The sequence below is a fragment of the Colius striatus genome, chromosome 23 (assembly GCF_028858725.1).
Source record: "Colius striatus isolate bColStr4 chromosome 23, bColStr4.1.hap1, whole genome shotgun sequence".
Classification (NCBI taxonomy): Eukaryota; Metazoa; Chordata; class Aves; order Coliiformes; family Coliidae; genus Colius; species Colius striatus.
The window spans coordinates 5,528,897-5,541,730 of NC_084781.1; the positions used below are offsets into that span (position 1 = coordinate 5,528,897).

The window sequence follows — 12,834 nt, forward strand, 5'->3', positions numbered from 1 at the left end:
CCTGCATGGCAAAGATAAATGCTAGAGCACTGTTTTGAAATAAATGGCTTTGTTTCCCATCAGCATTTAAGTGTTTAAGGGAAGTAGGCATTTAAGTACACATGGTAGGGAACTAGTCAATTCCTCTTGAAGGTTTCACAAGATTTTTTTGGAAATACTGTACTGCAAAAGGTTGGCATTAAGCAGTCAGGGAACGTTCATTCTAGTGAGGAACTTTAGGAAGCTATGTTTTGTGCCAGACTTCCTCTCAAGTTTGATGTGTCACAGAAGACAGAATTTGTTAGCCAGCAAGACAGCAGTAAGATTCTGCTAGCTGCTGGTTCTTGGCTTGTAAACTTGTTCTGAAACTGGCCTCGCACCTCTAGAGTTTCAGCCCTGTTTATAATGAAGTGAACAACTAATTTTTCAGATTGCTGCTCTCCCTGTCATTCTCTCAGTCTAGACAATGGGAAACTTTAGCTTTAGTGGATGGTGAAGTGGCTTCTTCTATCCTCCCCTGTGGCATAAATTTATAATTGCTAGCTTTTGGCACATAGGTGCTCTGTTCCTGTGTGTTAAAAAACTGTATTAAGGTCAGCTTGCATCCTGATTTGCTTGTGTATAGGTGTAACGGTTGTGTTGCTTACGAGTCTGAAATGTGTCAGGAACTATTAGATGCTTGTGTGGGAAGTTACATCCTTGATATTTACAGTCTCTGTATTGAGTCTTCTTGAACTTTGTTTTTGGAAATGCACTTGGGATAAAATGCAGCCTCACGAAATATAATCATACATGTGTTGTGAGTTTTGTCCGTTTACATGCCGTTCAGTCTTCAAACTCAATTCTGTTAACAGTGTCCCAGCACCCTGTCTGGACTTGAGCAGCAAGTGTGGTTTGTTGTGAGTGAAGGTTTTGGTGTATTGTAGCACTGAATTTCATTTAAGTGACTGATCTCTGCTTGCTAACTTCAAGTTTTTAAAATACTGTTTTCTTCATTACCTGTAGGTAGTGCGTCTGTGTCAGAACCCAAAACTGGCACTGAAGAACAGCCCACCCTATATCCTAGATCTGCTACCTGACACCTACCAGCATCTACGAACCATCTTGTCACGCTACGAGGGGAAAATGGAGACCCTGGGAGAAAACGAGTATTTCCGTGTGTTCATGGAGAACTTGATGAAGAAAACCAAGCAGACCATCAGCCTTTTCAAGGAAGGGAAAGAGCGGATGTACGAGGAGAACTCTCAGCCTAGGTAATGGGGAGAAATGCTTTCAAATGCTTACACATTTGCTTCACTGAACAGGAGCTTGAACAAATGTCTGCCAGTTGTTATGTTGTCTGTATGTGAAAACAGACTTTGAAGAGATTTAAGTCCAAGTATAGAGTTTTAAGTAAACTATACTTGAGTATATTGAAATCTGAGAGCAGAGTAAGTGTTTGCAGCCCATATAGCCTTAGTTGATGTGTAGTTTAGGTATGTTAGGTTAATCCAAAAGTCTGCTGTGGACAGATTTTGCACTCCTTTGCATTCTCACATTCTCACATGCCTTGTGAGAGAGGATGATAGGGTCCAGAATTAAGCAAAGTGAAGTAATTGCAGAGAGTTAATAGTCCTAGTCAGTTTGTAGTCAAACTGATTGATAAAAGGGGGCAGGGGAAATCTGAATCGATAGTTATGGACTTCAGAAGCAGGGTTCCAGCAGAGGCTTGCTTTCTCACAGTGCTGATGGGAACCTTTGGGGAATTGCTAATTGAACTGCTTATGAATAAACAGCTTATCAGGGAAGCAACTGTGGTGAGACTTGTAAACATAACCATAAAAGCAGAATCACATCCCAACTAAGCTCATTACATCTTCCTTTGCTTTTCACTCAGCCCAGGAAGCAGCAGTTACTGTTTTGTCAGACAGGGAGAACACCAGATAGCCTTTTCCTGGTGCTGGTAGTGAACGTGGTAACTTTCTCAGTTCTCTAATTTGAAGAAGAGAAAGAGATTGGAGGAGTCAGGGCATATGATTTGTGTAACAGTTCAATAGAGATCTGCACAGAGAATGGCACTGTTGGTTCAGCTGGGGATTCTGTTCAGTGCTGCACTTCCAGCACCAGGCTTTTGGAACCTGTTCACTTTAAGTCCTATTTGTTTCATCTGAAACTTAGTTTTAATTTTTACTATAAATACACCTTTAGTTTTAAAATGTGTATAATGGCTTACAGTGAATAAACTCAGGTTTTCTCATCATGTGAAGAGCTGAAGAAAAATATTAGCTTTTTTTCTTTTGTAATAATTAATGAATTCAAGTATTCAAAGCGTGGGAGAAGCTTTCTGGAAGGTTGTTAGCAGCCTGAAAAGCAAACAAATATAACCTGAATCTGGTAGTCACTGGAAACGTACTCATGGCACTGTGTGTATATATTAAGAAAGTCTGGTTTGATCTCATGCAAGCTTGTGGGTAAGATTAGTCTGCAGTGCTTTCAAACATGCCTTTAAAAATCTAATCCAATGTACTGAATAATCATTTTGTCTTCTCTGACTGTTTTTATCCTGTTGCTCCTGAAGCTTCTTTCTTCCCATTTTCCAGATTCAGCATTCATTTTATTTCCTGTTGTGTATGCTTTTATTTTCCTCCCCCAAATGTCTCTTGATGTAGAGCAAAGGCATTATTTTGACATTTGCATAGTTAATGTGAAAACTGTGCAGGTGTTTGTTACTAGCAAACAGACCAGTAATTAGAAATGACTGAAGTCTCTTAGATTGTAGGGTCAGATTTGTCGTGATAACTTGAGCAGCAACCTTCTTTTTTTTTGTAGTTTATAAATTGCTCTTTGTGTGCCTCCTCTGAAACCTTTTAGAGATTGTGTTCATCCAAGGTGGACTAAGGCAGAGTTGGAGCACAGCTGTGGGGAGCACCATGTCTTGTAACTGCTTGTGCTGCTTTGAGAGTTCGTAGTAGCTCCAAGATGTGTGTCATCGAGCACCGAGTGATTTGGTAGAGTTTTGTGTATGTGTGTAATGTCAGCTGTGTGGGAGTATAGTATGAGTGCTGTTTGGTGTGTGCTCTAAGGCAGGCAGTTTAAAATCCAGCAGTACAAAGTAAGATTGCAGTCACATGTTGGTCATTTTAAAGTGTGTTTGTGAAGAGAACAGCACCTTGATGTGTTCTCTGGCTTTCAAGCTGTATAGTAAAGGAGCAGGGGATGTGTGAACGGGGCCAGAAAAGGCTTGTATGAACACCTGCTGTGTTTACGGATGTGGGTGAATGTTTGTTCCTTCAGTTTTAAACTAGCTGCAGTCATGGAGCTGGTAAAAGCAAATGCAGCTTTCATGTGTCATACCTTAACCGTCAGTGTGCTGAAAGCATCCTCCTGTTGTGGCAAACACCACAGTTAGCATTAAGTCCAATGCTACAACATTCAATGGCTGCATTTTTTCCTCTCTTGGGACTGTAATGGCTGTTTTGTCTCTGTAACTGTGGGTTTAACATATAGCCCTTTGGATAAAGTTGTTACTCTCTTGTGTAAACTCATACTGCAACTTTTGCAAAGAGAACTCATTTTATTAGGAGAACTTTAAAGATGCCATTGAAATTCTAGCTTAGCTTGCTTCCATAGCTATTTAAAAATTAATGCTGTTAAGGATACTTTAAAGCTAAGTGTGTGCTTCCTGACTAGTAAGTACATGCAGTAACTTCTAGTTACTGTTTAAAGATGAGTTTTAGCAAGTAGATCAGATTCAACTTGGTGACTTCTGAGTAGGTGTGGGTGTTTTAGTAGAGATGCTATATTGTTCCTCTGAGCTTTGACAACTTCTTGTGGGTTGTTCTTACTAATAGGTAGGTTGGTCTGTGAAAACACGTTATATATTTGGAGATCTGGTAAAATAAAGTGGTAACATCTGATAGATATTAGGGTGGTATGGTATTTCAAAAGCTAATCTTGACGGATATTTTGTGATATGCTTGCAATAAGGTGAAAGTAAATCATTCAGTACTTACCTGTTACTCATGCTTCAGTAATTAGCAGGTATTCTTGTGGCTATACCCATTTCAAAAGCTGCTGGGTTACTGTTCTTAAGAGATCTACAGTGCTTTCTAATGCAAAAGGCATTTTAAGACTTGAGGTTTTAAAAACAAACCAAAAAAACCCACTCAGAGGTGAAGTTTATAGCCTATGTAGCTGAAAAGGTGGACTAAGAAATCCTGCAAAGGATACTCAGCAGGTCTGTGTGCCAAGGAGAAAGGTACACCTGTTTAGCACTGAGTAGCTTACTGTGCTGCTTACAGTGGTAGGTATGTGACTTCTCTGACCCTGTAAATATTGTGGATTTCTTGAGTTAACTTTTTACCTAGTGATAACAAAAACTGGTTAAACATACCTATTTCTTTCCTGCAATGTAATGGTTCCACTGATTGAGAGTGCCATTAATGCTAATGCCACAACTGCTCTGAACATGCTGAACTTGCCTAAGCTCTTGATTACAGTTCAATTCAGAGCTTCAGTGGTTATAATAGAATATTTTTTTGTTTCTATTTTGCTTCTCCAGACCTCTTTCGTGCACGGAGGAGCTGTCACGCGTCAGCTGTCCCCAATACTAAATTACTTATTGCAGCAGCTTTTTTTGCAGTTGTGTAAACAGATTGTACTTCACATGTCAGGATAGAAAAATAGCTTGCTGATCAGCAGATGGGGATAGGAATTGCTTTGTTACTTGGGAAAGGATGAATTAAACTGAAGAGTCTGTTGTTCCACCAATAAATCAAATTTACTGATAACATTAAAATGTTCTTTTACGAGGAAAAATTCAAAAAACCGATCTTCTAAATAAAATCAGATCACTGGAAGTTCCACAGTAGAGTACAGTTATGTAAAATGGTGGGTGGGGGTTAGGCAAAAGGCTGAAGTAATCACTCAGGACGTGGACTGGATGTTTAAAAAATAGCACAAGTTATTGTACATGTTCAGCTTGCATACTTTGGAAAACAAACTGTTAACTGGGATTAAAAACCTAACACATCTGTAGAGGAGAAAAATGGGATTAAGCAGGGAATGTCAAAACTTTTCCATATAACATGGGATTGCATAAAAGGACTGGGGAGCTAGTCCATATTTAACTGCCGTCTTTCTGACAATAGCCTTACAGATGCTGGCTCAGCAGGATTTCATATTCTTCTCAAGCTCCAAAGTAAAGATTTACTAATTTACACAGGAAAAAACTACCAACATTTAATGTCTGCTGGAAATGACCATGCATATCTCTAAAGGGGAAGGAAATGCAATAAGAATGACGGTGGGGGAAGTTGGATTTTTAGAGAGGAAAAGTTGGAAAACACTTGTACGAAGCAATGAACCAGAAAAGCACCCTTGGGGGGGGAGGGTAGTGCTCTAATCTCGTATTTTAGAGTACTTGCATACACTCTTGTCTGATGAAAAAGAGATAGTGTAAAATGTGGAACTGAAATGGGGCATGGTGTGTGTGAGTCTTCTTTCTGTCACTTCCTTCTAATGCATCTAAGACTTTTTTTTTTTTAACAAAACCGACTAGTGTGAAGTCTACATCTGCATTTAAATTAGAACATCTTAAAGAAAAGAACAAGCTCCCGAGCTGCCCACAAGAAAGATTTCCTTGCCAAGCTCCAGCATATGAACACTAACTAACTGCTTATTACCCGAGAAAAAAATCATTATCATTTAAATGTTGTTGGAGAGAGGAATGTGAATTATTTCTTCCTAATTTGGCTTTAATTGCTAGTTTAGATGAATAGTTGTGGAACTTAAGTAACACGTTGCATAATTGACATAGGCTTGCATTTATTGTAGTTTTCTTTCTGTCAGGAATTGGGCTGCTGTCTTGAAAATCGATTTATTTACAAGTGTAGGCTTTCAGGTTATTGCATAATAAGGATTTTTATTCTTCTTTGGTCTCGGAGCCTATAAAATTGTAGAGCTTTATGGAAGGCAACCTCTGTGGGCTTTCTGTTGTGGATGGAAGTGCAAGAGTGCTATTGAGTTTGCAGTAATTATCATTTGAAATGTGCATAGAATTCTCTATGCTGGCAAAAACCTGTTACTGCTACTTGGCAACCATATCTCGTTCCTTGGGTGCTTGGCTTGTGCCATGCTTTGGCTTTCTGTTGATCTGAAGAAGTCTGCAGTCGTGGCCCTTTCAAACGATTGTATGTTGATGCATGAGAGCTTTTTCTAAACTATAAGGTAGTGTTGCAAAAGCCCTGGAGCCAAGCCTCGTATTAACAAGAGGTGATAAGCAATGTTGTGTGTGTGTGTGCTGATGTTGTAATATTCTGCAGTACACCCAATTAATTTGCTGATTCTAAGTGTCTGGTTTGCTGTTACTCTGCTCTATTAGTTGTCCTGTGGAAACAGAGCAGTGGCCCAGCCTGACTTTGTGAGGTGACTTCTGCAGAGCCAGTAATAGTTAAATGGAATTTCATTCACTTCCTGTGTTGCAAGTTTTGTTGAGAGTAGTTCCGCTGTTTCTATTTTTAAAACCTATTACTGTGTGTAGAGGACTCTGAAACTGTCTCAGTTATTAAAAAAAGTCTTGGGATCACCTCAAGCATTTCCCCTTTCTGCTTACATACACAGGCTGGAGTTTTATGTTAATATGAAGAGCAGAAAACCTGATGGTGTAATGACTGGGTATAAGATAAAGTTTTGCTTTCTAGAACTAGGCACAGCCACCTATCTGCTGAAATTGGGTCTAACTGCTTGTCTGGTGCATAGTTTGTAACATCTGAAAAGCATCTGTTATATGGTAACCTCACATCATTGTGGTTTGTGAAAGGTGCGTTTTACTTGTTATAGACTCGTTAAAAGAACTGGGGTTTTTTAAGCTCTTAAATCTCTAAAATATCAATTTGTAACACGTAGTTACAAGATAAAATGTTTGTCTGTTTGCAGGACTCAAGAGCCATGGTTTGGGTTTTTTTTCTTCAGTACTGGAGCTTGCAGCCACCAATTTGTAATTCTTTTGCCAAATAAATGTATAATTCCTGAAGAAAAGAAGCAGTGTGCTAGAGTTGTCCTGGTGTTAGCTCTGCAGGTCTGTGAGGATAGAAGCAAATAGAAACTGTGTCATCTGTTCTAGGAGCTTTTAGTCAATGAAATCTGGGGTGTTAGACACTCCCAAATACTCTGTAGTCTTTCCCTTGGTGCACTGAGATTTCATTTCTTCTTCTGAGCTGCATTTCTGAGTCATGCCCCTTTAAATAGCAAAGTTGACACAGAGAGCCTTCTCTTAGGTTTTGAAGAGGATGGTTTTACAGTAACTGAAGTCCTCTGAATTCTTTTTACTATCTTGAATCTTCATTGTTGACATGTAACTTCAGCCAGTTTGGCACCGATTTCATGAAATACATCATTTTCTCAAATGTGTGTTGAAATGAGTTTGGTCAAGTCATGTTCAGCTTAACTTTGTTTTAAGGCCAAAGTGAAGATGTGGCTGTGTTTCTTCACAGGAAGCTAAGACAGTCTTTGTTAAACACAACCTGTTCTTAGGGAATCTGAACATTATTTGTGAAAACTCAGTGTTGACAAGTGCAACTGAAGTCAGTGGGAGTGCAAATAGGAAAATCCCTTTGAAATTTCAAGCATATATAAGAAATATGCACGATAACTTCAAAGCAGTGAAGTGGCTTTTAGTTGGTTGTCTTGTGTTACAGCTCTTAATTCCTCTGCATGGTGGAGAGCGTGCTTGTAACAGTTTGAACTTAACAGACGTGGTAGTATGAGTGTGTCAAATTATGGCATGTGATGAGCACAACATTGTGACTAAATCATCCAGTGGAGCAGTCTCTTTGCTATGTGAGGAAAAATTATACCATGTCAGTTGGTTAGATGTGAAGTAGTTGAGAAATATTGGAAGAAAATGAAAAATTCTATCTGGCAGTGGCAGAAGTGGTTGTACTCCATTAACACTGCCTTGAGATAAGAAAGGCATTATAGTCATGAAGCACATTAGGTGCTCTGTGACTTTGTAACTTGAATTAATTTAACTGATCATATCGATGTGGCTGGAAGGGGCAATGCTCTGATTAAAACTATCCTCTGCTGTTCATGGTTTTGCAAGACTGAGCCTACAAGCTGGGAAAAGGCTTTTGTCCAGCAAACAGGAAACTGGAAGAGAAAAATCTGCTATAGGTCTGGGGGAGGCAACAGCACCAGAAAACCCAACTGGGGCCTGGCCCATGGAAGGGCTGCAGTGAAGAACTGTGGCGCAAATGGAAGTGCATGCTCGACCTTCCACTTCCTCTAAGATGCGTGGAGCAAAAACAGTCATGAAGCAGGAAGGAAGTAGCACAACCACAGCGGAGGGGGCACAGAGAAGGGAGGACAAAGGAACATGCCTGTTCAGCCTGCACAGCCGCCTTGGCCCTTGGGAAGCCAGCTGGCTAATAACCACAGGGCAACTGAAGAAGCTGTCATGCTTCATGGGGGTTTTTGTCCCCCAAAATGATAGCTGAGACCTGCATCTTTAGGGCTCTGTCACTGTCAAGGTTGTGCAAGTTTATAGACAAATGTAATTGCCATTTTGGAAAAAACCCTGCAGGCGTTTTGACCTTCCCTGAGGAGCTGAGCCTGTTACTATCATTACACATTCTCTGAGCAAATCTGCTGGATCGGGACCCTCTGGAGACTTGGTAGTTGCAGTAGTTTTATGTGCTCTCACAAGACTTTTCAGACCCAAAAGCAAAAGAGTCTGGTGAAGCTTTGGCTCTGGTTATGCTGTTACTCAGTAGGTATGGTGTGAATATTGGGTTTGGAAATTTTCTGTGAATGTATTTCCTTGGGGGAGTTGCCTCAGAAATAACCTACCCACCTCAAAGAGGTTATGCAAAGTTAGTCATGGTGGAAAAAACATCTTGGCAAACACAGATCTTGCAGATAAGTACAGTGTAGCGGATGTGTTCTGAATGCTGGGTAAATACTTGAAGCGTGGTCCCAAGTAAGAGGAGTTTTCTAGGCTAGGATACTCCTTGAATTGCAATAGGTACCATTGTTGTTTTCTTCAGAGTGCTAAACCATTTCTGTCTTTTCTAAAAGAAACGTTTCCTTTTGTGATCCTCTGTAGGCGTAACCTGACAAAATTATCCCTGATATTCAGCCATATGCTGGCAGAACTCAAAGGTATTTTCCCAAGCGGCCTTTTCCAGGGAGACACATTCCGGATCACCAAGGCAGATGCTGCAGAATTTTGGAGAAAGGCTTTTGGTGAAAAGTAAGTTTCTAACTGTGCTTAAAAATAGAGCTACAGGAACAAATTGCACAGAGCACTGTTTATTTATATGTTTTTTAATTCTGTTTTGTGGTTCAGAAAAAAAGGCCTTTGTCAGGTTAAAATGATGATGAGCGAGACCTACGATCATCTGGTTCGCTCTCTGGGATCAGATACAGGATTGTTCCCACATTTTATTTCCCAGTTCTCTGTTCTGTCTTGTTTCAAATGTGAAAAGTTATAGGCCTTTCCCCACTTTCCCTAGGTGTATCATCAGTTTCCCTCAACTATTTAGCTGAAATTTTCTTCTCCTTAATTTGTAAGTGAGCTCCATGAGCTATGCAGAATTCTCTGCCTGCTCCTTCCAAAGGTTACCGTCTCACCAATTTTAGTTGGCCTTTAGCTAAGCCATTATATTCTTTTAATCTTCTTGCCAGTTAGTCTGCCCAATCACTTAGTCACCTATTTTCTGTCTTCTATGAACTTTCACCAGTTTGCACAACGACTTTAAGGTAGAATGAAGGAGACGGGGAAGTGCAATCTGTATTTGGGTGCAAACGGTTGAAATGTCAGTTGTGATTTTTGTACCTAATGAAACGCTGACTAAAGGAACTGTACAACAACATTAGAGCATTAAAGCTAATGGGAACTGGGTACTGCTTTCAAACTAAGGTACATGACAGAGTTTAGTCAATAGCTGTCAAGACAAAAAGCAGTACTATCTTTACTCACGAATAACACAGATGTCTGAAGCTGGGCATGTTCTTTCTATGTTTCTGTTCCTCATGGGTTTTTTTTAAAAGAAAAATATTCCCTTAAACAGGAGCCTCTGAGTTGGCTTCTGATTACCTTACTTCTCTAGTTAATCCCACGTTAGAAAACTGTTTGCAGCTTGCTTTTTGTTTCTTCAGCTATCCAGACCTCTACTAAAGGACTTACTGTTAACTCCTTCTCCACCAGCTGCAGTATTGTGAGATTCTTGTCAAGTGGTAGTGCTGTATACAGCCCAGGGTACCTGCAGGCATTGATGTGATAGCACTGCAGAGCAAGGGAACAGAAATTGCAAAGCTGGGCTTCAGATTCCAAAATTTTGCATATGCTGAGAAAATTATCTAAAGTTTATCTGCCTGCTAAATTCCTGCAGTACCAAGACATCCTCTGCTTGCATAACAGGAGTATGTCTCTTGTGGCTGACTTTTATTTTCCTCTCTTCCATGATCATGAGGTACATACTGACCAAAAAACATGTAAGGTATGTACGTGGCGGTGCTCTTCAGACACAGCACATTTACAGATGTCTTGCTTTTCACCAGGACTATTGTTCCTTGGAAGACCTTCCGTCAGGCGTTGCATGAAGTGCATCCAATCAGTTCAGGGCTGGAGGCCATGGCTCTGAAGTCAACGATTGACTTGACGTGCAATGACTACATTTCAGTATTCGAATTTGATATCTTCACACGACTTTTTCAGGTAAGAGTTGAGGAACGTGAATCATTTGAAATGTGTCTCAGCACTTCAGGATAGACTCTTTTCCCAGAACAAACTATATTTTACACACTAAAATTGCATTATTTGTGCTGTAAGGGATTTGATCATCTTGCTTTTCATCCCCTGAACAGCTCTAGTAATACTTAGGACCCTATATTGCAGTAAAAGTGTGCGACACTTCTGTCCATAGGGAAAAAAATAGCTGCCTAAATATACACTGCGACTGTAAGGCACATCAGTATCCTCCCAGGATTGAGTTTTTCCTTTCAAAGATCACATTTAGACTGACATTCTGACACAACTTCTGTAAGCCAGGAAATGTGAGACTTACTTTATCAGTCCTTGTCCTTTTCTTTTGTGTCAAGTTTATTTTCTGTGGGGACTGTTCAGGATGGAAGTGTGGGCTTCCTAGCTTTTGAACCAACACGACCAGGATGTTGTGGACGTGTCTGTGTTCTGTGCTTGACAAATATCTATGCTACTGAAGTGATATCAATGGTAGGTAAAATTCTAACCCAAAATCCTTAATAGTGCTGGAGTCAACAACACAGCTTCCAGTTGGTGCAATTGGATATTTACGAGAACAAGCACTTACTTCTTTGGCTCTAACTGCCTTTTTCCCTGTGATAGGGTGGGTTGCAATTAAGATACGTCTAGATGAAGAATTCCCACTTTCAGTGTTGCAGTGTAGCTGATGTCATTCAGTCCTTTTTCAAACTCTAGTACATAAAGAGCAAGCAAGTTAAGAGTTGCTGCAATTACCAAGAGGGACAAAGTTCTTAGGGAGAGCTAATATGTTATTTTAGACACATTGAGAAATTTGGAAGAGTTGGATGAGATTTAGGCACCCAAGCCTTTCTCCAGATTGAGAACTTTCAAACTTACAACTTTTTGTGCATCATTTTAAGGAATATTTCACACACCTGTGCTGGATCATTTATTCGAATCTTAGACCAGCCAGTAATCCATGCCACACCCAAGCCAGGGTAGGTGGTTAAGGAATAATCACAAGTATCATACACACAGTGAAACTGAGACAGAGAGGGAAGGTCACTTCCCTGAGGCTGCATAGGTAGTCAGTGTTAGAGATCAGACTAGTCATGGTTTCTGGTCCTGTGCATAATCTTCTTAAACTCCAGTCTTTATCCTCATCTTGGGAATGAGTCATTTTCTCTGCAGAGGCAGCGCAAGTCAGTAGCTATTCTCGATCTGTCATTTTGTGACCTCAGTGACTTCTCCCTTGGCATTTATCTAAGGAGTTTTGATTAAAGTCTGTCTTGGGCAATGTTTTTATCACCACCAAGAGAGAAACTCAAAAACTCCGTGAGAACGTAGCTTTTGGTTCCTCTGCTGGACTTACCGTACGATAAGAAACCTGCTTCCTTAGCCGAAGAACTGATGCCTTTCATTAAGGAATATAGGATATGTTGATAGCCCTTCGAAGTGCACGGTTAATATAGTTCTTTGTTGTTTCCATAGCCATGGTCCTCTTTGCTCAGGAACTGGAATAGCCTAGCGGTGACTCATCCCGGTTATATGGCATTCCTAACGTATGACGAGGTGAAAGCCCGGCTTCAGAAATTCATTCACAAACCTGGCAGGTTAGTGCTTGGCAGCGGTGGCTCTTGTCATCATTTCTGCTAACTTTGCTGATTACTGTAATGGCTGAAGAAATGGGCTTGCTTTTGTCTTGGTCTCCCTTCCTCAGGAACTTAAACTGTGAAAAACCCCAGCTTACCCTGTGTCTGGAGATTATCCTCCTGCTCACTCCTAGACTTGTCACAACAGCTTCCTTGGACACGAGCAGAAGGCAGAGGCAGGCACTGCCAGCGTGGACCTAAGTGGTGGGCGGGTTAGGACCATAAGTAAAGGAGGGTGTCTGTAGGTCCCGTAACTTTCTGGTGTAGATGCGTAAAACCAGGAGAGCCAAGTGGGTTGCAGTCCCCAGCGGTGGTGTATCCATTGGAAGCTGGCTTCAGGCAGCCAAGGCACCTGCCCTGTCTGAAAGCATCACAGTAGAGTAGGCTGCAAGGTGATGCTGCAGGCTGGGCAGACTCAGAGGCTGGGAGGAAACATGTTCCGACTGTGAACCTCTGCAACTTTGGGCTACCTGATGTCCTGGGTAGAATTTGGAACTT

At 40.7% G+C, this 12,834-nt stretch overlaps 1 protein-coding gene across 1 annotated transcript in view; it reads left to right on the forward strand.

Moving 5' to 3' along the window:
* CBL (Cbl proto-oncogene) overlaps window positions 1-12,834 on the forward strand; it is a 32,122-nt gene that overhangs the window by 5,454 nt on the left and 13,834 nt on the right. Inside the window, exons 2-5 of the mRNA XM_062013987.1 lie at window positions 985-1,232; window positions 9,065-9,211; window positions 10,522-10,678; window positions 12,176-12,297. Coding sequence (XP_061869971.1) covers window positions 985-1,232; window positions 9,065-9,211; window positions 10,522-10,678; window positions 12,176-12,297 — 674 coding nt within the window. The remainder of the gene's footprint in view (window positions 1-984; window positions 1,233-9,064; window positions 9,212-10,521; window positions 10,679-12,175; window positions 12,298-12,834) is intronic.